This window comes from Emydura macquarii, unplaced genomic scaffold, assembly GCF_026122565.2.
Source record: "Emydura macquarii macquarii isolate MOO-44397 ecotype Brisbane River unplaced genomic scaffold, CSIRO-AGI_Emac_v2 contig_1305, whole genome shotgun sequence".
NCBI classification, from domain to species: Eukaryota; Metazoa; Chordata; order Testudines; family Chelidae; genus Emydura; species Emydura macquarii.
The window spans coordinates 2,343,397-2,371,267 of NW_027131442.1; the positions used below are offsets into that span (position 1 = coordinate 2,343,397).

General features: G+C 51.6%; 2 protein-coding genes across 2 annotated transcripts in view; one reads left to right on the forward strand and one right to left on the reverse strand.

The window, feature by feature from the left end:
- LOC137154825 (zinc finger protein 585A-like) overlaps positions 1 to 27,871 on the reverse strand; it is a 100,346-nt gene that overhangs the window by 62,158 nt on the left and 10,317 nt on the right. The window contains exons 2-3 of the mRNA XM_067550677.1: positions 21,081 to 21,745; positions 20,310 to 20,590 (exon numbers count right to left, since the gene is read on the reverse strand). Of these exons, the coding sequence (XP_067406778.1) occupies positions 20,310 to 20,590; positions 21,081 to 21,745 (946 nt within the window). The remainder of the gene's footprint in view (positions 1 to 20,309; positions 20,591 to 21,080; positions 21,746 to 27,871) is intronic.
- On the forward strand, positions 1,779 to 11,333 carry LOC137154828 (zinc finger protein 154-like). The gene is made up of 5 exons (XM_067550680.1): positions 1,779 to 1,919; positions 4,183 to 4,309; positions 4,767 to 4,883; positions 7,015 to 9,757; positions 10,475 to 11,333. Exons 1-4 carry the CDS (start codon positions 1,779 to 1,781, stop codon positions 8,136 to 8,138), a joined length of 1,509 nt encoding a protein of 502 aa, XP_067406781.1. The 3' UTR covers positions 8,139 to 9,757; positions 10,475 to 11,333.

Here is a 27,871-nt window from a genome sequence, read left to right on the forward strand (position 1 = left end):
TAGTTACGCATGCAGAACTCCTGCTTTACACCCAGTGCTTTCACCCAGCTTCATTAGATGCTCTGCCCACATAGGGTTAACGACAATGACACCAAGGCTCTGTAGACAAGCCCTGGGTTAAGCTAAAGCAGAACAAGCCATTCTTAAGGGCTTGTCTACATAGCACTCACTGCCTACGCTCAAAATTATAAAGAGGCACAACTGCTTAGCTGCAGTGCTTGTGCTTCAGTGTAGACACTACACCAGCGGGAGGGATTCCCCCACTGACATAAGTAATCCACCTTGCCGAGAGGTGATAGCTAGCATAATGGAAGAATTTTTCCATCAACTTTGCGCTGTGTATATGGGCATTTGGATTGGCTTAAATACATTGCTCAGGGTTATGGATTTTTCACACCTCTGAGCAACACAGCTATAGCGACCTAATTTTCTAGTGTAGACCAGGCCTAAACCAGCTGAATTAACCCACTGAATTAACTTGGCAACCTACTGCCGCCCATGGTGGTGGATGAAACCAGCTCCCATTTACTTTGATGCATCTCAGCCAAACCCATGGGAGTGAATGAGCTACTTCTTTACCTTCCAGAGAAATTCAGTCAACCTCTTCAACGTCCAGAAGAGCTTGTTTACATAGGGATACTCAGGAAGATGAATCCAATGAACTTTTAAAGCAGATAAAACACATTAAATCTCTGTGTGGACACTCATTCAGAATTTAAGTGACCTTAATTTGTTTTAGCTTAATTCATTTTGGAAGTGAATTCAGCTAAAATGAATTAAGGACACTTTAATTCTGCATGTGATGGTCTACCCAGAGTTGAATGGAGTCTAACTAAATAACACCAAATTCACACTTTTCATAAATTTTGGATTAATTTTCCTGTGTCTCTGTGTAGATAAGCCCTAAGAGGATCGTGGCTAAGTCTCTACTAGAAAGAGTTTTCCAGGATAGCTATATCAACAGATGCTTATGGCTGTCCATCTTAACTGATGATGATGTTATGGCATCTCAGGCGGGCTGTGTGGTCTGATCTTTGAGGAACAAGACCATGAGCAGATACCACCCAGGAATGTGCCGGCTCCCACTGAAGACTTGGAATGATGCTTGGCCTTTTTTTTTTTTTTGGATCCATTCTTCACAGCTATCTTCCTTCGTGTGTTTATGGCCTTTGTGATAGTTGCTCCCCATTCCGATCTGTCCAGGATGTGTCTCTAAAGTTATCCATATGTATGCTGGATGAGATGAGATTCTCATTAAGAGTGTCTTTGAGGTGAATTCATTGACCACCTTCTGGCACTTTCCAAGTTTCAGCTCTCCCTAGAAAACTTTTTTTGGGCATCTGTCATCGCCCATTCTGATAACATGACCTCCTAGCTCAGACATGGTTTATATGGCAAAGATATACTTTTGCTGGTATAGCTTATACCAGTTCCCCGAGCAAAATCAACTATAACGGAAAAAGCAGTTATTAAGCTAGTATAACTGCATCTAATGTAGGGTTTTTGTGGGTATAGAACTATCATAAATATCACAGCTTTACCTGAAATTAGAAACATTAGATGTGATTGAGCCTGCGTGTTGTAAGAGTATGACAGTTGATAGCACCAAATCTGATGAAATAATGAATGTTCAGACTTAATAATCACTCAGACATTTGCAGGTTCCAGGCATAACATCCACCCTGCCACCCACATACGCACACACACATGCTCTGCCTCTTTTCTCCCAGTGCAGACTGGAAGTAGTGTACTGAATCTCTTTGAGCATAGCCGGTGGCATGGAGAAGACAGGGAAAAAGCTGCTGTGGCAGACCCTGGAAGAGCAGTGGGAGAGAGAGCTGAGGAGATATAAGAGCAGGCTGCAAATGGCCCTGCTGGAGAAGAGGGGGTTGAAGCACGTCCTTGGTGACAAGCTGGAGGTAGGGGCTGCCACACAACAGCTATTAATGATGCACGGAATCCGTACTGTGTCAAGCGCTGTGGGGTGGAGGTGACCGTGAAGGTTCTGACGGACATCGACCACAGAGGTCTGGCAGGGAGACTCGGCCAAGACGGTACTGAATGAGCTCAGGAGACATCCGAGTCCCCGAAATGGGGGACCCACTGCACCTCCCCACGCCCAACCTGCCCTCTTATTTCTGTTCACAGCCCAGCTAAGGATAAATCCCTCTCTCGTCCTCAGCTGAAGTCTGCCTAGTCCCCCAATCTTGTCCCCTTCTGACCTGCCCCCTCCAACCTGTCCCAGTTCTGCCTCTTCCCCACTCATGGTTTCTCAATCCAGCCCCAGTTCCCCCAACCCAGCATCTTGTTTGATCTGTATCTCCCCTCCCTCCCACTGGTTCCTAGTCCCAGTCTCCTTGTCCAGCCAGGCTCAGGACCCCCACATGAGGTGGAAAAGGGTACACTTTATCAGGGCCTGGAGGCTGGGGGGAGGGACGGGGGGGATGGGGGACAGCCTAGCCCAGTTTGCAACCCCTATTATCATGAGGAAAAAATTTTCATGGCTCATGAGATTCTATGTATGGGATGAGGGATTGTGGTGTGTGTGTGTGTGTGTGTGGGAGGGGGCCAGTGTTACAAGTTTGTACCAGGCCTGAAAAAATTATGCTTTGGGCCCTGGGCAGGCTCACCCCAACTCCATCACCTTGTTCAGTCTCCCCGCCGATCCATTGGCTTCCAGACCCTTTTCATTTTGGCTCCCGAGTGAGTCCCGCACAGGGGGGAGCCGGGGGTCGTGACTGGGTTCCCAGGCTGCCCACGCTTCCCCCGTTTCCAGCTCCGGGGAGCCTCCGGGCGCGCCCCATGCCGCTGGGAGAAGAAGGGGGCGGGCGGCCCCGGACCGTCGGTCTTCCTCCAGCCCAGCCCGGCTCGTGGCCAGCGGCGCAGAGCTCTGTCTGCGGGCTACTGGCGGCGCGGGCACGGGTAGTGGGGGCTGCGCAGTGTCCGGCCCGGCGGGGGTGGGGGTCAGGTCTGTGCGGCGCAGGGCCAGGGCGGGTTAAACTAAGCTGGGGACAGGGAGCTGCTTCCGCGCTGGAGCAGGCGGGGCGGGGCCTTCCCGCGGTGCCAGGCCAGCTCGGACACATGGGGCCATCCCGGCCCGTGCGCAGGGCGGGTCCCTGCAGCAGCTTCTGCCTGGCGGGGACGGGAGCCGCGGCTCCGGAGAGGGACTGGGAGGGAGCGCGGCGAGGCAGGAAATCGCTGCCGGAGGACGCGGCTGCAGGCCCGGGGGGAGATCGGGCTTCCCTGGGAACTGACCAGGCCCCGTTTCTCCTCTCTCCAGAGTGTCTGTCTGAAGGGACCCGCCTGCCCCGTCCTATCCGTCCCCCGCGGGCCGAGGACCCGGCCTCGCCCCCAACCCCGAAAACGCCAGACCGCGGCGATGGCTGCAGCGGGGCCGGCGCAGGTGGGAAGCGGGCCGGGGGCTCCCTGGGGGGCCGGGCCGGGCCGATCCCGGCGGGGGGCGGCGGGGAGCCGGGACCCGGATCCCTCCGGCGCTGCTGACCCCGGTGCGGGCGGGCGGGCGGAGCAGCAGCTCCCGGGGGTTGGCGCGGAGCCGGGCCAAGCGCTGCCCCAGGCCGGGAGCGGCTCAGCTCTGCGCGGCCAGGCAGGGTCTGGGGGTCCCGCTTTGCACCAGCGCTGCCTGGCGGGGTCAGGGGCTGTCAGCAGCCGGAGCGCTGGGAGCGGGGAGCGGCTCTGGGGCAAGGCTGGGACCCCGCCCCCACAGCAGGGAGCGTCCCGGGCACTAGGGAGGGGAGGCCCCGGCCGTGCGGACACGCGGGGAGCGGCGCGTCCCCTTGGCGCCGGGGCGCAGCCTGGCAGAGCGGCCCTGAGGCGCCTGAGCTGGGGCGGGAGCTGGCGCTGAGGACAGGCCTGGGGCTGAGGTGGGGACTCGGGCCGGGCGCGCGCGGAGGGGAGCCTGTTCCCTGTGTCCCTGCCCTAGGCTTCGTGCCCCTCCCTGCGCCCGAGCCCCCTGGGCAGCAAAGGGCGACTCCTGTCCTCTGCCAGCAGGGCCCCGAGGTCCCTGGGGGAGCTGTGTGCGGGGGAGGGGAGAGTGTCCCTGGCTCCCAGCTGCTGGGCTGGGTGTTATCCCTGTGAGCCGCCCCACAGAAACCGCGTCCCCCGCTGAGACTCGGCTGGGGGCTGGAGCGGAAGGTGCTGAGTGTGTAACGCTTGTGACGGCAGCTCCCGGTGGCGTTTGAGGACGTCGCTCTGTATTTCACCCGGGAGCAGTGGGAGCTCTTATCCCAACCAGAGAAGCAGCTGTACCGGGACCAGATGCTGCGGAATTACTTGACCCTCGTTTCTCTAGGTAGGACCGTTTTCCCTTCCATATTGAGAAGAAAATCTGTGTCCTGTGGAACACACTGCTGCTAGATAGCACTGAGGCAAAGATGGTAGCAGGACAGAATATTTCTCTGGATCATTTAGAGTTACCCTAACTGATGATTTAAAAAATAAGTATCTCTTTCAAATTGAGGAGGATTATATAGACATTGCTGCTTCAGAGTATGAACTAAGCTTGCCCGGAGGGAGATGGGAAGGTATCTCCTCTAAGGAAGGTTTATTTCATTATTCTCCTGCTTGGGATCTTTTGTATTTTCTTCTAAAGCAGTGACTGAGATTAGGGCCCCATCATGCTACTTGCTGCACAGACACACAGCGCCCGAGATCAGGTCCCTGTCGCACCTGCTGCACAGGCATATTGTAAATGTAGGTCTCCGTCCCCAGAAGCTTAGTAATAAAATCAATTCATTCTTCCCAAACAGGCTATTCAGGTTCCAAACCTGATTTAATCCTCCGGATCGAGCTAGAGGAGGCAGAGCTCTGGGTCCGGGATGCCGAGGACTCCAGGGAAAGCTCAGGGCCTGAGAGCCCCTCCTCAGGTGAGCAGCCATAATCCAGTCCCTTCTGATTTACCCACCTGTGAGCAGAGGGCTCCTTAATGTAGAAGGCAAAGGCAGAGTGAGATCCACTGGCTTTGAGATGAAGGGAGACAAATTCAGGCTGGGAATAAGGGACCAGTGTTTACCCATGAGGGGAATGAACCACTGGAACAGCTCCCCTCAGTGGAGATGGGGCATCTTTCTCTCCAAGCTCTGTTCATGCTCAGCCAGGAGTTCTTTGGTTGGAGGCAGGAATCACTGGGGAGATTCTCTGGCCTGCAGTAGGCAGGAGGCCAGGCTGGATGGGCACAGCAGGTTACTCTAGGCTTGACATCTATGACCCAAAGAGGGGACGTAAGAGCGATGGGATGTCAAAGCAGTGAAACAGATGGGGAGGGGATGAGAGGGGATGAGGGATGGGAGAGTGGTATGGGACAGTGTGTGGGGGTTGGAGATTAGAGGGGTGCTGAGGGAAAGAGAGAGCTCTCCCTTGGGGAAGAACATGGAGACTGCATTTGCACAGAGGTAGGGCATTGGAGTGGATTCAGAAGATCTGGATTCAATTCGTAAAGCACATCACTGCAGCTCTCCCTGTTTATCAGTTTCACCCCCTGTGCAATGGAGAGGGCAGTGGGGCTGTGAGGATAAAATCTAACTGTGTGTATCAGAGGATCAGACACTGCAGTGCTGGAGGGTGAGACAGGCCTGCTGGTCCTAGTCCACAAAGCCTTCTTCTAGACTTACTTGCAGACAGGACTCCCTCTAGAGCATGAGTTCTCTGCCATTTCCCCCTCCCAATTAGCCAGGACCCAGAAATATGGGAAGGGCATGGTGGCATTGACCCCAGGTCTAGGATTTACGTGATGGGTGTGAGGGAGGGTGGTGGGACAACCTTTCTCTCGTCACCCTCTCTTCCTGCACCCTCTGTGGCACAAAATCTTTGTCACTTTAAACTAAGGCCTGGTCTACACTAAAGTCAGCTTAGGTTGACAGAACAGAGGCGGTGTACGCGCTGCAATCAACCCCGCACCGACGCAACTGCCCTGTTTTTTCAACAAAATAAAACCACCTCCACAAGAGGTGTAGGGCTCATGTTGGCTTAGAGTGATGCACTGTCAATGTAGACGCTGTCCCCCGCTTACATGAGGGGGAAAAAATCTTCTATTGAGAGTTTTAGTTTAGTTTTGCACAAAGAATGAAACCTGAGGCCCAGGGTGAAAGACTTCTTTAGAAGGAATTCCTTGAAAAAATTCCACAGGAATAAGCTACGTTGTTCTAAGCACCTTTATACTGGTCTAACTGTGTCCACATTAGAGGGTTGAAGCTCTTTAGCCAAACGGGTTTCAAAGCGATATGGTTAAAACAGCAACAAAATGGGGGAGCCGGCCTCATGCTACAAAACGAGGAGAAAGTGAAAAACCAACAACGTAAAATCCTCTGATTGAAATAAAACCAAAATCAGCTTGTAAAGAAAAACCGGACCCTGTTTGAACCATGTTAGCACCTAGGAGCCCTCGGCCTGGATCAGGGCCCCGTTGTGCCAGGTGCTGCCGTTTCCTGGGCAGGCTACAACTTAAGCATAAAATGAGACACAGGAGGTGCATGGCACACATGGGAGCAGGCAGTGCACAATGTAGACTAGAACCACCCTGAATCAGGCTGCAGATTTGTCATGCCATTTTGTATCAAATGGGCACCGACCGTCCACAGCAGCACCCTACGCCCTGCACCGCAACCCTCATCCCAGCTTGGAGTGGCGAGACTAGGGGGGCACTCGAGCGAGCCTGCCCCATGTTCACCCCGCCATGGTGGTTTCTGCAGCTTCTGGCCGCGGGGCTGGTCCTGATTCCCTGCATTCACCCCACAGCAACAGCTCCTGTCCTGTGGGGCTCAGATTTGATCTGTCGTGGCTGGGGCAGACGGGCAAACCTGAGTGGCACTTTTGCCCTGGATGCCAGGTCACGCTGCCTGGTGCAGGGCTTTGGGCCCTGCCCCATGGGACAGGAGCCACTTCTGCAGGGGGAGTCACTGAGAAATGGGAAAATTGTGCTATCCATGGGATTTTTCTCACCTTGATAAACCTGCAGCCCTAACCGTGAGCTAACACCAGGATTGTCTCTGCTCTTTCCAGCAGGGCATGGGATCCCAGGAGGGTCAAGGAGATGGTCTGAGTGTGAGAAGAGCATGGGAGGAAAGCAAGATCCCCCGGTCCATGGAGGCGGTGCTGGACAGGATGGAGTCAAACCCCGTGCCGAGGGTGGGGATGGATTCAGCCAGAGACCGGACCGGGCTGTATGCCAAAGGCTCGCCGTAGTGCAGCAATCCCACCACTGCGCTGACTGCGGCAAGAGCTTCAGCAATGCCTCTGCCTTGAACCAGCACCGGCGCACGCACAGCGGGGAACGGCCGTACCGCTGCACTGACTGCGGCAAAGGCTTTATCCGGGCCTCCGCCCTGAACCAGCACTGGCGCACCCACACCGGGGAGCGGCCGTACTGCTGTGCGGAGTGCGGCAAGGACTTTGCGCAGCTCTCGCACCTGACGGCACATCAGCACACGCACACCGGGGAGCGACTGTACCGCTGTGCCGACTGCGGCCAGAGCTTCTGCTGGGCCAAGTCGCTGCACCGGCACCGGCGCACGCACACCAGGGAATGGCCGTACCACTGCACTGACTGCAGCAAGAACTTCAGTGATGCAGCCTCGCTGAAGCGGCATCAGCGCACGCACACTGGGGAGCGGCCCTACCTCTGCGCTGACTGTGGCAAGAGCTTTGGCAGCACCTGGACGCTGACCCAGCACCGGCGCACGCACACCGGGGAGCGGCCCTACCGCTGCAGTGATTGTGGCAAGGGCTTCAGCAACGCCAGCACACTGACCCAGCACCGGCGCATGCATACCGGGGAGCGGCCCTACCGCTGTGCCGACTGCGGCAAGGGCTTCAGCAACGCCAGCACACTGACCCAGCACTGGCGCACGCACACCGGGGAGCGGCCCTACCGCTGCACTGACTGCGGCAAGGGCTTCAGCAACGCCAGCACGCTGAGCAAGCACTGGCGCACGCACACCGGGGCGCAGCCGTACCGCTGTGCCGACTGCGGCAAGGACTTCAGCCAACGGGCCAACCTCACCAGGCACCAGGCCACACACGCTAATGCCTCTCCACCTGCACCAGGGCCTGCGGGGCTTCTGGGAGCCAGTGGGCCTGGCACGGTGCCAATGGATGCAGACCAGGTTAGGGTCCTGTTCCCATGATGCCCAATGGAGATCCCATGTAGGGGCAAAGAAAGGGAATTTGGCTGAGCACTCTGGGAAGAAAGGGCAGACAGGTGGGTTGTGGAGATGCTAATGAGTTTATTGTGCTTTTAGAGCAACTGGTCACGGCCTACTCCATTAGGGCAGCCCTCCCGCCTCATTTAGCTGAGATCCAGCCAGGATGTTCTCTGCCCTGCCGTCTAGCCAGGATCTAACCTTGTCTCTTTCTCTGTCTCTCACACACATGCACATCTAACTGGGACTCAGCCAGGAACTCCCCTCCCACAGATATGTAGCTCCATTCCAGCCAAGATGTTCCAGAAATGGGATTTGCAGTCCCATCTCAGTGTGGAGTAGTCTGAGGGACAGGGTGGGACAGCCCGGTCCGTTTGCTTGAAAGAAGGTTCAGGAACTGCTCATGCTGTCTATTTTAAGTAGAAATTCGATCGATAAGAAATATATAATGAATCTTTAACAAAGGTCTGTTTAACTCGGTGTTTCTTTGCTATGAAAGAAGCTGATCCATCCAGATGGCCTGTGAAGTGTAAATCTTTAAGGTTTGAAGGCCTAATTGACTATGAGGCCTGATGAAGGGTGTGACTGGCAGATGGAGTTTCACCTGTGAAGTGTGTAGGAAATAACTCCTGGTATGGAGGTGCATAGAGCCGTCTTGTGTTATTTCACTAAGGCCTTGTCTACCCTGCAGAGTTCTGTCAACAAAAGTCAGCTTTCGTCGACAAAACAGTGGAGGTGTGTGCTCTACAGGGCTCTTTCCACTGACAAAACTCTCCTGCTTTTCTGACAAAATTAAAACCACCTTGACGAGTGGCATAGAGCTTTTTGCAGCAAAGTTATATTGACAGACTGTCAGCGTGGACACTGTGTTTGGTTATGTCGCTGTAAATGGCCTCCAGGAGGTGTCCCACAATGCCCATCCTGACCGCTCTGGTCAGCAGTTCGAACTCCACTGCCCTGCACCCAGGTGCACAGACATCCATCCCTCCCCCTTTAAAGGCCTAAGAATTTTTGAAATTCCACTTCCTGTTTGTTCAGCATGCAGCATCTTCCTAACTGACCACACTGGCTCCATGCATCAGACGCTCTCCCGCTTGGAGCATGCCAGAGCTGTTGGATCTGCTGAGTATGTGGGGAGAGGAGGCTGTGCAATCCCAGCTCTGTTCTAGCCATAGGAACTGCGATACCGATGGTCAGATTTCTTGTGGCACGTTGGAGAAGGGCTACAAATGGGACACTCATCAGAACTGTGCGAAGATAAAGGAGGTGAGGCAGGCATGCCAGAAGGCAAGGGAGTCAAACTGTCGCTTTGGTGCTGCACCAATACCTGCTGCTTCTACAACAAGCTGGATGCCATCTTTGGCAGTGACCCTACCTTCATCCCAAAGAGCCCCCTGGATACTTTCAGTGGGACTGGAGACAGCAGACAGCTGTCTCAACCCCGAGGACAAAGTCGTGGACGAAGAGGTTGAGTTGGAAGATGAGATGGGACAGGCAACAGAGTTGTCTTGTTCTGTGGAGAGCCAGGACCTCTTCTTGACCCCAGGGCATTCGAGCCAGTCCCCACACTCTGTCTCTGGCACATGTGGTGTAGGAGAGATCTGGTAAGTGATCTTTTTGAGTTGATGCTGCTCGGTTATATGAGGTAGAGCAGTCCTTTGCTTTGTTATATTCTAGAAATGGGTGAAGGGATAGAAATGTACAAGTTTAGCTGTATTTTGCATGTGCTTCACATTCCCCTGTGCAGGTAAGCAGTTGACGGAAAAGCGTGTTAATGCACACCCAAGATTTCACGGGAATCCTCCAGAGGGATCTCTAGGAAACTTTCCTGGAGGTACTTGCCAATCCTCTGCTGAAGTTTCCTCAGCCAAACTGCTTTGTTCCTTCTCCCATTGTAGGAAACTTTCCCGGGCCAACTGGCAAAAACTTGTGCAGGGACCAAAGTGGCACACAGGCAAGCAGCATAGGGACCTGGTCTGAAGCTGCTCACATGCAGGAGATGCACCCTTGCTTACCCTTGGGAGTGAGATATTGGCTTCTATGACCCCCACCTATGAAAAATGGCGGCAGAATTTACAGTTTTGTCCCTAGTCATCTGCTATGTTCCCCTCACAAAACTATCTAGACCCTTTGTCCCTTCTTGAATGCCCCCCCTTGGGGGCCGAACTCACCATGTTTAGGGCATTCACCCTGCTGTGTGCTTGCCAAGTGACAGTGAGAAACTGATTCGTATTAAAATACCTCTTTTTAACTATAATCATGCGATGCTGTGAGTGTGCTAACAATCATACATATGTTTGTTGTTTCTTGTGCTTCTGCAGATGTGACCTTCAGGGGAACCCCCTATAAGCTGGCGGAGCGCCTTCGCCAGATAAGGAGGTGACCGAGGAGAAGCAAGGAAGACATGTTTCGAGAGGTACTCCAAACTTCAGAAGCTGAAAAACAAGACTGCAAGGTGCTGAGAGAGACTTTAAATGAAAATTATCGTATAGACAGGCAGGACAGAAAGGAGAGCCAGGAGCGAATTTTAATGGGCCAGGAGCAGATGATAAAAGTGATGGAGGACGAAATGGAGATATTGAAACCCTAATCACAAAATGCCTCCCTGTAATGAAAGATTTGGTGTTACTGTTAAGTCTCACGGTAATGAGTTTGATGCTAAGGGTGAACCTTATGGCACAGAATTTGGTACGGATGGTAAATCCCATAAACATGCATGATGTTAGGGAAAAGCTTTTGCACATGCTAAGTGGGGAAAACAAGAACACACCGTGTTAAAAGGCCCTATGGCAATACTGCTTCTCAGCTAATACCTGTAAACAAGCATGAAGCTTGTCACAGCAGGGAAACCATATTGAACCTGGTCTGCTGTCTGGAAGGGGAAACTGAGGTACACCCCCGATAGCCTTAATGGCTAAATGCCGAGACACCTACACTCTAGAAATGCGTCACAGATACAAAGAAATGCTTTTTAGCAACCCTGAAAAGGTACACTGCTTCTACATTAATCCGTGACTAACGCTCCTGCAGTAGACTAAGGGGGGAGGTGTAACACTCTGTGTCTGAAAACAACACCCCAGCATATCTGCAAATGTGATATAATTATGGTATGTTCTGTACAAAGTATGCCTTGTGTGGCATTATTTTAAAAGTCTTGAGCTACTAAACATTAGGATCCTGGTGAACTGTACGTGTGATCATTGTATGTGAAGTTATGAAATATTGTTGGATATGCAACTAGAACATGTGAGTTGGGAAACACCCACTTACCTGCTTTCCAGGAACAAAGATGAAGTGACCAGATGTGCTAATGGCCCATCAAGGTGAGATCCTAGAGATATACAATGGGAGCATGACAGAGAAAAATACTTAGGCAATGGAAACTTACTGACCCATGAGGATGACCCTGCAGGCTACAAGCATTGATTGTTCCAGCAAGCTGGAGAAGACTATGAAAGAAGGGGAGTGATGACATCACTTGGCTTCTGTCTCTTCCTCCCCCCCAGCTCAACACCTGAAGACAAGATTGAAAAACAAAGAACTGGGGTAGGGTGAAGAAAGCAGTTTGCCTGTGAACTGAAGTTCTGTTACCTGCTGGTACCATCTCTGAGTGAGATATTTCTAGATTCAGATCCTGGTAGAATTTACACTATGATCTTATTTTTATTTCTTTGGTACATGCCACCCTGTGGTGAACCATTTGTGACATACCAGGGTACAATTCAGACCAGTGGGGGGCTGTCACCCCTGCCCTGGGATGGGGGGGTGACCTTTACACTGCTTTGCTGCTGTGGCTTCTAACCTGGACTGCTCACAAGTTGCCACCAGCATGCAGGTCCCTCCCAGTTACATCTCTGTGCTGCAGTCAGCCAGCCACACCTTTGTTCTCATCCACCTGGATTATTATCGCAGGGTGACCCCGATGCACTCCCAATCCCAGATTTTCCTTCAGAAATGTACGTCTTGCACTGTCCAACCCTCTCCCTGACAGTCCAGAAATACTAAGTCTGTTATTCCTTTAAGGGAATAATATACACCAGCTTATTATCATAAATGAAGTTACCCTGACACTTTAATTTAAACACATGGGATTAGATGAAACAATCAAACAAGTTTATTAACAGCAAAGAGAGATTTTAAGTGAGTACAGGCAATGAAGCATAACAGTCAGAAAAGGTTACAAGAATAATAAAGATGAAATGCTGCTTAGTGCCTACTTAACAAACTATATTCGATTCAAAGCAAAGTTTCTCACCACCTGCTTCCAGCAGCATTTCTGACCAAAGGGTTTAGGTGAGCACCCCACACCAGAGTCCAACAGCTGTTTCCTTTGTCTTCTCAGCTGCAGAGAAGGAACTGGTGTGATGAAGTGGAGATATTCTTGGAGTTTTCTCTGAGTGCTGTGTGTGGGCCTCAGTCTCCATATATTACTCATGTATTTCGGTGATGGGACCTGGGGGTGTGATCATTTCAGAGACCATTAGAGGGAGGATGGGCCTCCCCCAGCCATACCTACGCAGACCTAGCCAGGACCCCCTGCCCTGGCCCAATCAGCTGCAACAGCTTATGGCAGGTGGAGACCAAGAGGGGAGGCCACCTTGCCTGGGAAGGAGACGAGAGGGTGGGGGGTCTAGCTGGAAGGGCTAAGTCCCTAAGGCAGTGAGGCACAACTCGCCCTCCCTTGCTCTGGGCTGCCGCTTTGCAGACTGACTGATTGATTGCCAACGTCCCGACAGAGCCCTCTGACTGCAAGCAGAACCAGGGAAAACCCCTGAGGAGCTAAAGAGACCATGGCTAGAGGTCAGAACGTGCTCAGTGCCAGTATCAATCTCACCAATGCTATCCACAGGGGGGATGCTCCCTCCCAACTCACTGCTCCTCAAGGATTGCAGTAGCCCTGTGCATACCTTGAGCATGACAGGAATGTGAATAGCATGTGTAGTGTCCAGAACGCAGTCAGCTCGGGGAAAAAAGAAATGACCAATTAACGTCAGCACAAAGGACAGGGGTCTTCTTTAAACCACCGAGACAATTTACCAGAGCTCAAACCTGGCACAGCAAACGGCTGATATGTCTTGCTCTCCTAGCCCCATCACTCACTCGTGGGGCCCATTGGGAACATCCAGCCTCCTGGGCAGCCTGCAGTAAAGGATCCAACATGGATTTCACTGAGGGATGGGAGAGCGAGGACTGACCTGTAACCCCAGTTCCCTGCCACCGTTCAGCACAGTCAGGCCCTCCTGGATCCCCGTGCAGGGGGGGATCGCCTGGTCCCCTGCATTTCTGCTCTCACTAGTGCAATGAATGTGTGGGTTCTCTCAGGGGAGCCTGCATTTCAATAATCTGCAGGGGAGGGGGTGGCAGCTAGTTCAGGTCAGGAGGGGGTGACAGCTTGCTTAGGGGGAGGTGGAAACTCTACTCTGGGGGAGACGTATCCCCACCAGCTCCCAGTTCTGAGGGGAAGGTTTGCAGAAGGAGCCCTATTGGCTGGTGGGATCCCAGAGCCCCTATGCTGGGCACTGATTGGAGCCCCCACCCCAAAGCTGTAGGGAGAGTGGGGAGCATGGTGCAGATGGGGACACCGGGGCTGGGGGTCCGTAACCCAGTCTGTGTGGCTGGGATAGCAAGGGGCAGTCATTTTAACCCCTCCATGCCCAGTGCTGGCTTTGCTACCCCACAATGACACCCCCCCCCAGTTTTCAGCAGCTCACTTTAAAAACTATGTGGAGAAATTGGAGCGAGTCCAGAGGAGAGCTATGAAATGATCAGCGATTTAGAAAACCTGGCCTCTGCGGAAAGGTTAAAAGAAGTAGGTATGATCAGTGTAGAGAAGGGGAGGCTGAGGGAGGGGATCAAAAGAACAATCTGCAAATATGGCAAAGGTTGTTATAAAAAGGACGGTGATCAATTCTTTGCCATGGCCACCGAGGGTGGGACAAAAACGAATCAGCTTAGTTTGCAGCAAGGGTGGTGCAGTGGCTTGGAGCAGTTCCTCCCGGTTAGCGTCAGTGGGAGGCCACTCCACCTCGTTATGCCACCAAGCGGCTGGGAGCCGATGGCCAGGGGATTAGTGCCAATAACAGGCTGTAGCCAGCCCTCTGGCTGGGGCAGGCAGCAACACAGTCAGGCTCAGCCCTCTGGGTGGGGCCAAGCAATCTCAAGCAGTCATGGGGCTCTGGCCCTCAGGCAGGGCAGAGCAAATAAGCAGTCTATGGCCCAGCTCTCTGGCTGGGGCAGACAGCAAACAGAGGCAGGCTCTCCAGCCTAGGGCTGGGGTTGGCAGCAAGGAGTAAGGGGACCCAGGCCCACCCTACTCCACCAGCTCCCAACCCAAAGCCCTATCAGTGGCAGGGAATCCCACCATTGGGTCAGCGGGGATCCTGCTGAAACACACTGACCTTAGTTTCAGCAACACAACCGAACGAATGACTGGTTTCCCCCCCCCCCCCCCGGGCCACTTCCTACCCCTACCTGTTCACAGGGCTTCGTCATTTACAGGTCCTCAAGGTATTCAGCAACCAGCAGGTCTAGCAGCTCCTTGGGGTACTCACCTGGTGGCCGCTTTTCCAAGTATTAATTCAGAGGCAGGAGTGGATACGGCTCAGTCCCTGGTCCAGGGGGCAGCAGCATCCAACGCTTTTCCTGGCTCGCTCTCAATTGAGCTGGTGGAGGCCCCACATCTTATACTTCTTGTTCCGCTCCTTGGCTTCTGGTGCAAGGGATGGACCCAGCCTGGCTCTGCCCACCAGGGGGCGGGGAGTGGTTCCTCCCCAAGCCACTCTGCCCGGCTAGAGTTGAGTGTTAGGAAAAACTTTCCAGCTGTTAGGCTAGGTAAGCCTTTGAACAGGGTCCCTGGGGAGGCTGTGGGATCCCCATCACTGGAGGTTTGTAAGAGCAGGTGGGACAAACATCTCTCAGGGGTGGTCTAAGTTTACATGGTCCTGCCTCAGTGCAGGGGGCTGAACTAGAACTAGATGACCTCTCACAATCCCTTCCAACCCGGCATGTCTATGATTTTTGGCTGACACTTTCCAGACACTTTCAGCCTGAGGCAGGCATCCAGCATGAAAACTCTCAGTCCAAGCGGCTAAAGTTTGCACAGTTATAAGCAAATGAAGACAGGGTCTAAAGTGGCAGCGTCAGGCAACCTTAACTCTAGGCATCGCTGCCAGTTCTGCCTATGATGTGACTCCTGCTTACAGCAGGGGAATGGCAACAGCTAGTGGCGACGAGTGGAGGAGACTCACATGGCTGCTTGAGGAGCCGTGTCCCCTCCACACAGGACCTGGGCAGATTCACATTCCAGGAGAGGCTGAGCAGTGTGGGGACTAAGACACATGGACCCCAGCAGGGCTCAAACCCCAGACATGCAGCACAGCCCCATATTATATCTCCCTGTCAGAGGTCCAAAGGCTCTGGCTCCTACATTTGGCCGTGTCATGGTGGCAGGAGGGTGGGGGCGGGTACAGTGACTTGTTTCAGTCACTGCCAGTTTTAGCTCTTAGTTGCTGAGATCTGGGGAGAGTGACACTGGGCCTGAGAGCTGTAACCAGGGGGCAGCCAGCAGAGTCATCCCTTGCCCCCAGCTAAGGGCAGCCTAAACACCTCACCCAGCCAGGCGTAGTCTGAGCCCCTACAGCCCAGTCACTGCCAGCCTGACCCACCCCAGGGCAGCCAGAGCTAGGAGCAGCCCAGCCAGGGCTTTCCCACCTAGCTAAAGGCAGGAAGCAGCCATTTTCCCCCTCCTAGATCTTGGCAAGCAGCACCCAACACCAGAGCCCAGCAGATGCCCTCCACCCAACCAAGGATAATGAGCAGCCAGGGGCAAAGCCTCAAGGAGCCACCAAACTTCCCAAGACACCAGCCTCAGAGAAGGTCAGAGCCAGCCAGGAGAAGCACAGAGATCAGGAGCTGTCTAAGGCCAGAAGGGACCGTTATGATCATCTAGGCAGCTCCCCCAGCTCCCCAATGCTTGTTCCATGCTTCAGCCTTGTCAGTTAAGCTCTGGAGACCGCTTCTTTATGCAAACAAGATCTTATGTATTCATATATGCAAACTGTGATATTAAGTAACTTGTACATAGTCTCCAGATTTCTGCCTCTAGCTGGTCTTAGCTTGACAGTGTCACTAACTCTCATGATTTGATTGTGAGTTTTATGAAGTTGGGTGTTTTTTCTTAAAGTCCCAGATCCCAGAGTTTGGGGATTAAGTGAGAATCTTGGCTGTCACTTTAAAAAAAAAAAAAGAGTCCAACCCTAATCCTCATAGTTGGAAAGAAAAGTCGGAAAATGTAACCCATCCCGAAAGGCTCAAACCACAGAAGGGATATAAAGAGACCCCCAAATACATTATATTTTTACAATCTCATGATTTTTTGGGTGAGGGGAGGGGCATTGCATAATTTTTTGTTTGTGAATTTGGGGCTGCCAAGACTGAGAATTTGGAGATACTGTGACTTTGTTGACACTGTGCACTCGGTGACACCATGAATTTGGAGTTGGTGACGCCGTGAATTTGGTGATACTGTGAATTTGCGGGTTCTACATTCATAGATTTTTAAGTCCAGAAGGGACCATTATATCATCTAGTCTGCCCTCCTGTGTAACACAGACCAGAGGATCTCACCCAGTTACTCTGTTTTGAACCCGATAATTGGTTTGTCTGAAGCATGGTCCAGAAAGGCATCCGGTCTGGATCTGAAGACACCAGGAGATGGAGAATCAGCCACTTCTCTCTGTGACATTGAGATCAGAATGAATCTCAGAGAGCAGAAGAAAGCGACGAGAGCAGGAAATGCCCCAGGGGTGGGGCGAAGGGACCTTGGACAGGACAGGAGACAGATGTTCAAATCACTTCCACTTCTCTCCCAGCACAGACTGGTAGCAACAGCCTGACTCTCTTTGGGCAGAGCTGGCATGGAGAAGACATGGAAAAAGCTGCTGGGGCAGGCCCTGGCAGAGCAGGGGGAGAGAGAGCTGGGGAGATCTGAGCACAGGCTGCAAGTGGCCCTGCTGCAGAAGGGGGTGAAGCACATCTCTGGCAACATGCTGAATGTAGCGGCTGCCACGGCTATTAGCGATGCGCTGATGAGGTACCGCCCTGAGCACTACGGCGTGGAGGTGGCCATGAAGTTGCTGACAGACACTGACCGCAGTGACAGTACAGAATGAGCTCAGGAGAGATCAGACCCCCTGTATAGGGGGGGACACATGTCACACACCCCGACCTGCCCTCATTTCTTTGCACGGCCCAGCCAGGGAAGGGATAAATCTTCTGATGTTAATTTACCATGCAGGCTGATTGCGATGCATCTTGCAGCCAGGCCCCTCCTTTGGGTAGGTGTCAGTCTTTGATGTTGGTTGGAAAATGGATTCCACAGGAGAGCCCAGAGACAAAGATGCCTCTTTCTTTTAACAAGTTTCCTCGGCCCCCTGGGGTCAGATGATTGCTCATGTCCAGCAATGGACGTGATTCCTTCCACTGGAGCCAAAGTGCTCACAGGTGCTTAGGACAGTCCATTGTTCCTGTATGCGTGCCTCTGCTGGGCATGGAAACACAGCTTTGTGTTCGTCTGCATCTATTCAAGCTGTGTGAGAGACACATTTGGGGATATGACATAGCAGGGTTTCATATCTGTACATATGTATGACATTGCTGGAAACATGCTACCATAACAACAATGTTCAGTGTGTCATAAGCATTCCAAAAACACCTTACATGGCATACTTTGCATTAGACAATACCCAATCACACTATAAGGGTGTACATGGGGTATAGTGTGTCACAAGGAGGATCTGGAGAACTACAGACCAGTCAGCCTCATTTCAGTGCCCGGAAAAATCATGGAGCAGGTCCTCAAAGAATCCATTTTGAAGCACTTGGGAGAGGAACAGTCAGCATGGATTCATCAAGGGCAAGTCATGCCTGAACAACCCAATTGTCCTTTATGATGAGATGACTGGCTCTTGGATGGGGGGAAAGAGGTGGATGTGATATACCTTGACTTCTGCAAAGCTTTTGATACAGTCTCCCACAGTATTCTTGCCAGATAATTAAAGAAGTATGGGTTGGATGAATGGATTATAAGGTGGATAGAAAGCTGGCTAGATCATCGGGCTCAATGGGTAATGATCAACGTCCTGATCTCTAGCGGACAGCTAGTAACAAGCGGAGTACCCTAAGGGTTGGCCCTGGTGCCAGTTTTGTTCAACATCTTCATTAAATGATCTGGAGGATGGGGTGAATTGCACCCTCAGCAAGTTTGCAGATGACACTAAGCTGGGGGAGTGGAAGATGTGCTGGAGGGTAGGGATAGGATAGAGTGATCTAGACAAACTGGGCCAAAACAAAATCTGATGAGGTTCAACAAGAACAAATGCAGAGTCCTGCACTTAGGACAGAAGAATCCCATGCACAGCTACAGACTGGGGACAGACGGACTAGGCAGCAGTTCTGCAGAAAAGGACGTGGGGGTTAGAGTGGACAAGAAACTGAATATGCATCAAGAGTGTGCCCTTATTGCCAAGACTAATGGCATATTGGGCTGCATTTGTAGGAGCATTGCCAGCAGATCGAGGCAAGTGATTAATCCCCTCTGTTCAGCATTGGTGAGGTCACTTTTGTAGTATTGTGTCCAGTTCTGAGCCCTCCCCTACAGGAAGAATGTGGACAAACTGCAGAGAGTCCAGCGGAGAGCAACAAAAATGATTAGGGGGCTGGAGCACAAGACTTATGAGAAAAGGCTGAGGGAACTAGGCTTGTTTAGTCTGCAGAAGAAAATGGTGAGGGGGGATTTGATAGCAGCCTTTAACTACTTGACGGGGGGAGGGGGTTCCAGGGAGGATGGGGCTGTTTTGGTGGCAGATGACAGAACTAGGAGCAATGGTCTCAAGTTGCAGTGGGGGAGGTCTAGGTTGGATATTAGGAAAAGCTTTTTCACTAGGAGGGTGGTGAAGCACTGGAATGGGTTACCTAGGGAGGTGGTGGAATCTTCATCTTTAGAGATTTTTAAGGCCCAGCTTGACAAATCTCTGGCTGGGATGATTTAGTTGGGGTTGGTTTTCCTTTGAGCAGGGGGCTGGAGTAGGTGACCTCCTGAGGTCCCGTTCAACCCTCACCTTCTATAATTCTATGATTGTCAGTCTGTCACAGTGGGCTCCATCCTGGCTGCCCTACTGGGCTGGGCCCTTCAGCCACATAGTCTGTCCCAAGTCCTCGGTGTATGTGTTAATATGCACTGGTCAGGTTCTTGGTGTGACCCCCCCAGGCAACTGGCTCCCACTGTTGTTTGCAGAATTTTTAGTTTTTTGGCACCGAATTCCACCAGGAGTAATTGCAAAACTCTCTCTGTGCACCTGCCAGTCACACCACTCACGGGGCCTCCTGATCTGATAGACCTTAGAACATTTTGGTTCGATCATCTTACAGATTCACACTTCACCCTGGCTTCTCCACGTGCCATCTGAATAGATCAGCTTCTTTAATAGCAAAGAAACACCGAGTCAGAGACACCTTTGTTACACATTAGGCACATAGCTCTTCATCACTTTTCTATTCAAAATAGACAGCATGAGCCCTTCCTGAGTCTTCTTACTATCACACGCACTGGGCTGTCCTGCCCGCCCCTCCGACCAAGCCATACTGAGACAGGACTGCAAATCCCACCTCCAGATGTCACCCAAGAGTCACCCCCTGGCTAGAACAGAGGTAGGTGTGTGTGTGGAGGGAGTTTCTGGCTGGGTCTCATCTGGGGGGGAGCGGGGTGGGTTGTCCTGGTTATATCCCAGCTAGATGTGTGAGTGTGGGGGGGAAAGAAAGAGAGAGAGACCAGCCTGGATCCCAGGGGTCCCCTGATGGAGTAGCCTGTGTCCATCTGCTCTAAATTGCCCCCACCTATCTGCTCTTCCACACGCTGCTCAGCCAAGTCCCCTTCCCTGCCCCACACAGTCTCTCTGCTGGGCATCATGGGGACAGGACCACTCCTAGGTCTGCATCTGCTGGCGCTGTGCCAGGCCTACTGGTTACCAGAAGCCCCTCAGGCCCTTGCAGTGGCAGAGGGGCCTTGGTGTGAGTGACCTGGTGCCGGGTGAGGTCGGTGAATCTAGTAAAGTGCTTGTCACAGTCAGCACAGCTGTAAAGCCGCTCTCTGGTGTGAACGTGCCGATGTGATGTCAGGGATGAGGCCCGTGCAAAGCTCTTGCCACAGTCGGTGCATCGGAATGGCTGCTCTCCGGTATGCGTGCACTGATGTATTCTCAGGCTTGAGCTATGTGCATAGCACTTACCACAGTTGTTGCAGTGGTACGGCCACTCCCCGGCGTGCGTGCGCTGATGTATTCTCAGGTTTGTGATCTGTGTAAAGTCCTTGCCACATTCAGAACATCGGTGCGGCCGTTCCCTGGTGTGCATTCCCTGATGTCTTCTCAGGTGTGCAATCTGTGCAAAAACCTTGCCACAGTCGTTGCAGCAGAGCAGCCACTCCCTGATGTGTGTCTGCCGGTGTGTTCTCAGGTGTGCATTCTGCAAAAAGCTCTTGCCACAATCAGTGCAATGGTATGGCCGTTCCCCGTTGTGAATGCGCTGATGTGATCTCAGGGATGAGGCCCATGCAAAGCTCTTGCCGCAGTCAGTGCACGGGAACCGCTGCTCCCCTGTGTGTTTGCGTTGGTGGTTGGTCAGCGCATCGTTGTTGCAGAAGCTCTTGCCACAATGGTCACAGAGGCATGGCTGTTCCCTGGTGTGTGCACATTGGTGCCGAGTCAGCGTGCTGTCATGGCGGAATCTCTTACCGCAGTTGACACAGCTGTACGGCCGCTCCCCTGTGTAGTCTCAGGTGTGTAGGCTGTGCAAAGACCTTACCGCAATCAGTGCAGAGGTATGGCCACTCCCCAGTGTGCGTGTGTTGGTGGTTGGTGAGCGTACCAGCATGGCTGAAGCTCTTGCCACAATCGCCACAGAGGTACGGCTGCTCCCCAGTGTGCATGCGCTGATGTATTCTCAGCTTTGTGGAGTCTGGAAAGCCCTTGCCACAGTTGTTGCAGTGGTACGGCTGCTCCCCGGTGTGTGTGCGCTGGTGCATTTTCAGGTGTGCAGGCTGTGCAAAGCTCTTGTCACAGTCAGTGCCTCGGAATGGCCGCTCCCCGGTGTGCATGCGCTGATGTATTCTCAGGCTTGAGCTACGTGCAAAGCCCTTGCCGCAGTCGGTGCAGTGGTACAGACGTACCTCTGTGTGTGTGCGCTGGTGCTTCGTCAGCTTACTGATGTGGCTGAAGCTCTTTTCACAATGGTCACAGCGGTACGGCCGCTCCCCGATGTGCATGCGCTGATGTATTCTCAGGCTTGAGTTGTGTGCAAAGCACTTGCCACAGTTGTTGCAGCAATGCGGCCGCTCCCCGGTGTGCGTGCTCTGGTGTCTTTTCAGGTGTGCATTTTGCGCAAAGCCCTTGCCACAGTGGGTGCAGTGGTACGGCCGCTCCCTTGTGTCTGTGCATTGATGGTCGGTCAGCGTATCAGCCTTGCTGAAGCTCTTTTCACAATGGTCAGAGCGGTACAGCCGCTCCCCGGTGTGCATGCGCTGATGTGATCTCAGGTGTGTGATCTGTACAAAGCTCTTGCCACAGTCAGTGCAGTAGTGTGGCCGCTCCCTGGTGTGCGTGCACTGGTGTCTTTTCAGGTGTGCAGTCTGTGCAAAGCCCTTGCTACAATTGATGCAGCGGTGCAGCCGCTCCCTTGTCTGTGGATTGATGGTCGGTCAGTTTATCAGCCTGGCTGAAGCTCTTGCCACAATCGTCACAGCAGTACGGCTGCTCTCTGGTGTGTGCACCCTGGTGCTGGTTTAGTGCAGAGGGGTTCCTGAACATCTTGCCGCAATTGGTGCGGTGATGTGAATGCCGTCCCAGGGGGAATCTCTGGAGTGTAGCCAGGTCCGGTCTCTGGCTGAGTCCACCCCAGGGATGGATGGCGTCATGTGCATGGGTCCCCCTGTGGCCCAGGAACCTGATTTCCTCCCATACTCTCCCCATCTTCAGACCGTGTCCTTGTTCCTCCCAGGACCCTGTGCCCGGCTGGAGGGAGCAGAGGCAATCTCAGTGTTAGTTCACGGTTAAGACTGCAGGTTTGTCAAGGAAGGAAAAACGTCACGGACAGTGCCATTTCCCCATTTGTCCGTGACTGTTTTTTGGATGTGCGCCTCACCCTGGCGACTCCTGTCGCACAAGGCTGGACCCAGCACCTCACTCTGGCACTGAGACCTGGCGTGTGGGGTTACAGGCTACTCAGATTTGCCCCCACCCCCAGTCATGATGATGGGGGAGGCTGGGGTAAGGGTTGCAGTGTGGGGGTAGCATGCTCCTTTGGGTGGTTGGTGCCAGCTTGGCAGGGTGAGGAGGAGGACAGGTGTTGCTAATATAAATAGAGCAGCCACAGTAAATTCAGTGACCTGGGACTTTTACTAAATTTACTCTAACTGCTCTGTAATTTTTGATATAAAATGCCATGACAAATCTGCTGCCTGACTCAGGGTGCTTCTCCCCATGTTGTTTGTGCAGCACCTAGTGCCTGCTCCCATGTGACAAATGCACCTCTTGGGTCTTGTTTTATGCTTAAATTGTAGCATTCCCAGGAAACCAGGGCCTTTAGGTGCTAACGTGGTACAAACAGGGTCCGGGTTTTCTTTTCAAACTGATTTTAGTTTTATTTCAATCAGAGGTTTTTATTTACATGGTGCTGGTTCCTCACTTTCTCCTGTTTTATAGCAAAGGCCGTTCCCCAGGGTTTGTGCTGTTTTAACTATAATGGTTTGAAACTAGTTTAGTTGAGAGGCTACAATCCCCTCATGTGGACACAGTGAGACTGGGATAAAGCTGCTTAGAACAAATTATCTTATTCCTGTGGGGCAGTGAGTCCCTTTCAGAGAATTCCTCTTAAAGAAGTCATTCATCCTGGGCCTGAGGTTTCATTCTTTGTGCAAAACTAAACAAACTCTCAAGCCGGTTGTTTTTTTGTGGGGGTGGGGAGGCGGTTGAGGGGATGACAAGTCACTCAGGGTTCATATGATGTAACATGAAGAACATTTTTGTATTGTTTTACACCCCCCATCAATGACACTGCTAAGCTGAAGGGGTTAATGGCTCCCACACAGCCGGCCTTTGATCCAAAGCCAGTCACAGACCTGAGGCTGAGGGCTGTGCTAAGCATTAACCCTGAAGCAATGTAAGTGACAAAGATTTCGTGCCACTGAGAGAGCAGGGGAAGAAGAGGATGTGACAGAGGCCAGCCCAGCACCCTCCCCCTCACACTCAGCCCATACAGCAGGGTAACCCAAGTCATGGCCGGCAGGATGATTTCATCTGGCCCCCAAACATATCCACTCCCACAGCAGCAGCAGCTCGCTGAGACGCCTGGCAGTTGCAGAGCATTACAGTGAAACACTGTAAGTGCCTGAGACCTGCTCTACACAATGGTGTCCTCCGCATGGCGTGACCTCGCACTCACCGTACGGGACTGATCCTGCTCTGCCCTACGTCACCCCCAGCTTTCTCCTTATTGGCCGGGCACAGGTTTCTCCAGTCTGAGAAGTCACGTGTGTAGTGAAGTGGCAGAGAGGGGGTGGGGTGCTAACCAGCTCATTCTCTGCCAAGGGCCAGTGACTCTGGGATGCTCTCCCAGGCTGCGAGCAGGTTTTTGCCCCTGTCTGAATTATGTCTGGCTCCAGGTGCCCAGAGCCACAGGACACCAGCACACACAGCTGGAGCCACAAGGGGCAGAGACATGAAAACCATTTGAAAAATCTCTAGGGCACCACTACCTTGCTATGATTTTCTGAGGTGTGGGAAGCCTAGAAGAAGGTGTCCAGTTACATCAGACAGACTTGTCTTGTCTTGTCTGCCCCCCCCCTCCCCGGCCTCAGGGTCTAATTCACTGACATACACAGATGGAGTTCATCCTCACAAGTCCAACCCCCTCTCCATAACACAGGTGGGGAAACTAAGGCACGTGGAAATGTAGTGACTCACTTCTAGAACTGAATCAAGCAAGATCTTCTGATTTCTACTGCAGTGTCCTACCCTCTCTCCCTCCCACAACATGCCTCAAATATCCCACCCCATATTGTCCCGTATCACTATTCTACCCCTCTTCCCATTTCATCACAGCCCCATCTCCAGTCCAGTTCTCTGTCATGGCTTTGAGGCTTCAACATCTTTAGGTCCCGTCCCAGTTGGAGATCACCAGTGCATAGAAAAGATAGGAAGTATCATAAGAGACCACCCTGGATCAACAAGAAGAACTTCAATGACCTGAGGCTCAAAAAAGAGTCAGACAAGAAGCAGGTAGGAACAAACTTCGAAAGGCCAAGGCAAAAACTCAAATTAAACTAGCTAGGGATATATAGGGTAAGAAGAAAGCATTTTACAAATACATGGGAATCAAGAGGAAGACCAAGGGCAGGCTAGGCCCATTGCTAAATGAGGAGGGAAAAGAGAAAACGCAGCAATGGCCAAACTGTTAAATGCCTCTTGTGTTTCAGCTTTCATCAAAAAAGTTAGCAGTGATCAGACAACTAACATAGTGAACATCAGGGTAAATGGGGTCACATCTGAGACTAAAATAGGAAGAGAAATAGTTACAAATTACTTAGATAAGTTAGATGTCTTCAAGTTGGCAGGGCCTGAAGAAATGCATCCTAGAATATTTAAGGAACTGGCTGAAGAGATCTCTGAGCCATTAGCGATTTTCTCTGAGAACACATGGAGGATGGTAGAGAGACCTAACGACTGGGAAAGGGCAAATATAGTATGTCTCTTTAGAGAAAGGGGAATAAGGACAACCAAGGGAATAACTGACCAGTCATCTTAATTTCAGCACCTGGAAAGATAATGCAGCAAGTAATCAAACATTCTATTTGTAAACACTCAGAAAGAAATAAAGCAACAATCAACATGGATTTGTCAAGAATAGATTATGTCAAAACAGCCCATTATCCTTTGACAGGTAACAAGCCGTGTGGATAGGGGAGAAACAGTAGATGTCACATATCTTGACTTTACTAAGGCTTTTGATACTGCCTATTCAATATCTTCATGAATGATTTATACGATGGCATAGAGAATTCCCTCAAAAAGGTTACAGATGATTCCAAGCTGGGAGGGGCTGCAGGTGCTTTAAGAGGACAGGATTAAAATTCAAAATCATTTTGACAAACTGGAGAAATGGTGGGAATTAAATAGGATATAATTCAATAACACCATATGCAAAGTACTACACTTAGGAAGGAATGATCAATTACACAATTACAGAATGGAAAGTGATTGCCTAAGAAGGAGTACTGCAGAAAAGAATCTGGGGGGTATAGTGTATCACAAATTAAATGTGACTCAACTACGTAATATTGTTGGGGAAAAAAATCAAGTATCGTTCTAGGATGTATTAGCAGGAGTGTTGTGAGTAACGCTCTATGCAGCATTGATATGGCCTCAACTGGAGAAATGTGTCCAGTTCTGGGCCCCATACTTCAGGAAGGATGTGGACAAATTGGAGAGGGTCAGAGGAGAGCAACACAGATGATTAAAGGTCTAGAAAACATGACCTATGAGGCAAGATTGAAAACATTGTGTTTGTTTAGTCTGGAGAAGAGAAGACAGAGGGGGAAGTGATAACAGTCTTCAAGTATATAAAAGGTTGTTACAAAGAGGAGGATAAATTGTTCGCCATATCCACTGAGGTTAGGACAAGAAGAAATGGTCTTACACTGCAACAAGGGAGGTTTAGATTAGACATTAGGAAAATCTTCGTAACTCTAAGGGTAGCTAAGCCCTGGAACAAATTACCTAGGGAGGTTCTGGAATCTCCAGCATTGCAAGTTTCTAAGAACAGGTTAGACAGACAGGGATGGTCTAAGTAATATTTAGTCCTCCCTCGGTGTGGGGATTGGACTAGATGACATACCAAGGTCTGTCTAGTCCTACATTTCTAGGATTCATAGCTATCAAGGCCAGTCTGGCTCATTGTGCCCACCCAGCCTGGCTTCCTGCCTATCCCAGCCAGAGAATCTTCCCAAGCAATTCCTGCCTCCAGCCCAGTAACTCCTGGCTGAGCTAGAGCAGAGCTCTGAGAGAGAGACACCCCATCTCCACTGACAGACGCCCAGTGAGGGACAATGCACCCCATTCCGACGGGAGCTCTCCCATGGTTCATTCCCCTCCCAGATAAATTCTGGGCCCTAATTCCCAGCCTGAATTTGTTTCCCTTCAGCTCCCAGGCAGTGGATCTCACTCTGCCTTTGCCTTCTACATTAAGGAGCCCTCCGCTAGCAGCAGTGTAAATCAGAAGGGATTGGATTATGATGACTCACCTGAGGAGGGGCTCTCAGGTCCTGAGCTTTCCCTGGAGTCCTGGGCATCCTGGATCCAGAGCTCTGCCTCCCCTCGCTCGATCTGCTGTATTAAGTTTGGTGCGGAACCTGAATAGCCTGTTTGGGGGGAAGAACCAATTTTATTACTAAAGTTTTGTGGGCAGGGACTCATTTATGTGTTTGTGCAGCTCAGCACAACCAGGCCAGATCTTGGTCAGGGTGTGTCTGCACAGCATCTGACCTGACAGGATCCCAATCTCAGATGCTGCTTCACAGGAAAGCACAAGAGATCCCAAGCAGGACATAAATCTTCCTTGGAGAAGATTTCTTCCAATCTCCCACCAGGCAAGTTTAGTTAATTTGCTGAACCACCCATGTCTATGATATGTCTCAACTTGCTGTGGGGCTGAGTTTTAAATCCTTACTAAGGTAACAATAATTGTACCAGAGAAATACCCCATCCTGCTCACATATTGGCCTCTATGCGATCTAGTGGCAGAACATTCCCTAAGACAACAGTGTGACATGGGTTTCCTTTAACCCCCTGAAATACCATTGAACATCCCATTACTCTCAGATTAAGAGACAGGGAGAGTAGAAAGTCCCCAACTTCCTTCTCTCTGGTCATTATTTCACTTACCCAACTGTCTCCTGAAAAATTTTTCACGGGAGAAGACTTTGGAAGAAGGAAACTTCGCTCCTTTGTCCTCTTATAGCTGTTCAAAACTCAACACTTTGCAGCATGTCATAATGGCATTGGCCACAACGTGTCGTCATAGGTGTCATCATGTTGTGTTGTTACACAAACCTACCAGTTCTTTTGCTTATGGTGCAAGCATTGTTCAACTGCACTGTTGTTAAATTTACCATGTTCATGCTTTTGGGGGAGGTGGGGAGCTGTTGTAAATAGAAGGTGAGTTTTTTGCCTACTTTATTTCTCTAATTAAAGTCAGTTCTGGAGGCAGAGTTGCTGGCAGCAGTGTCTGGGCTAGGATTTCTGGAACTGATTTTTGCTCATGTGCTATTTGCTACCACCTCTGTGCCAAGATTAAGGTACGTAATTCAAGTAAACCAGTTACACCGAGATTAGCACCAGGCTCTGTAGCCCTGATTTCTTCTCCAACAGGAAGCCAACCTCAAAGGGGCTGACAACATCTGCCATCAATTGCCTGCTGGGTGGCACATGGCAGCCGAGGCTTAGAGGGAACCCAGACATTTCACAGCTGTGAATAGAAAAAGTGAAACGACTCCTTACCCAGGGAAACAAGGGTCTAGTAATTCCAAAGTATCTGGTCCCGGTACAGCTGCTTCTCTGGCTGGGATAAGAGCTCCCACTGCTCCCGGGTGAAATACAGAGCGACGTCCTCAA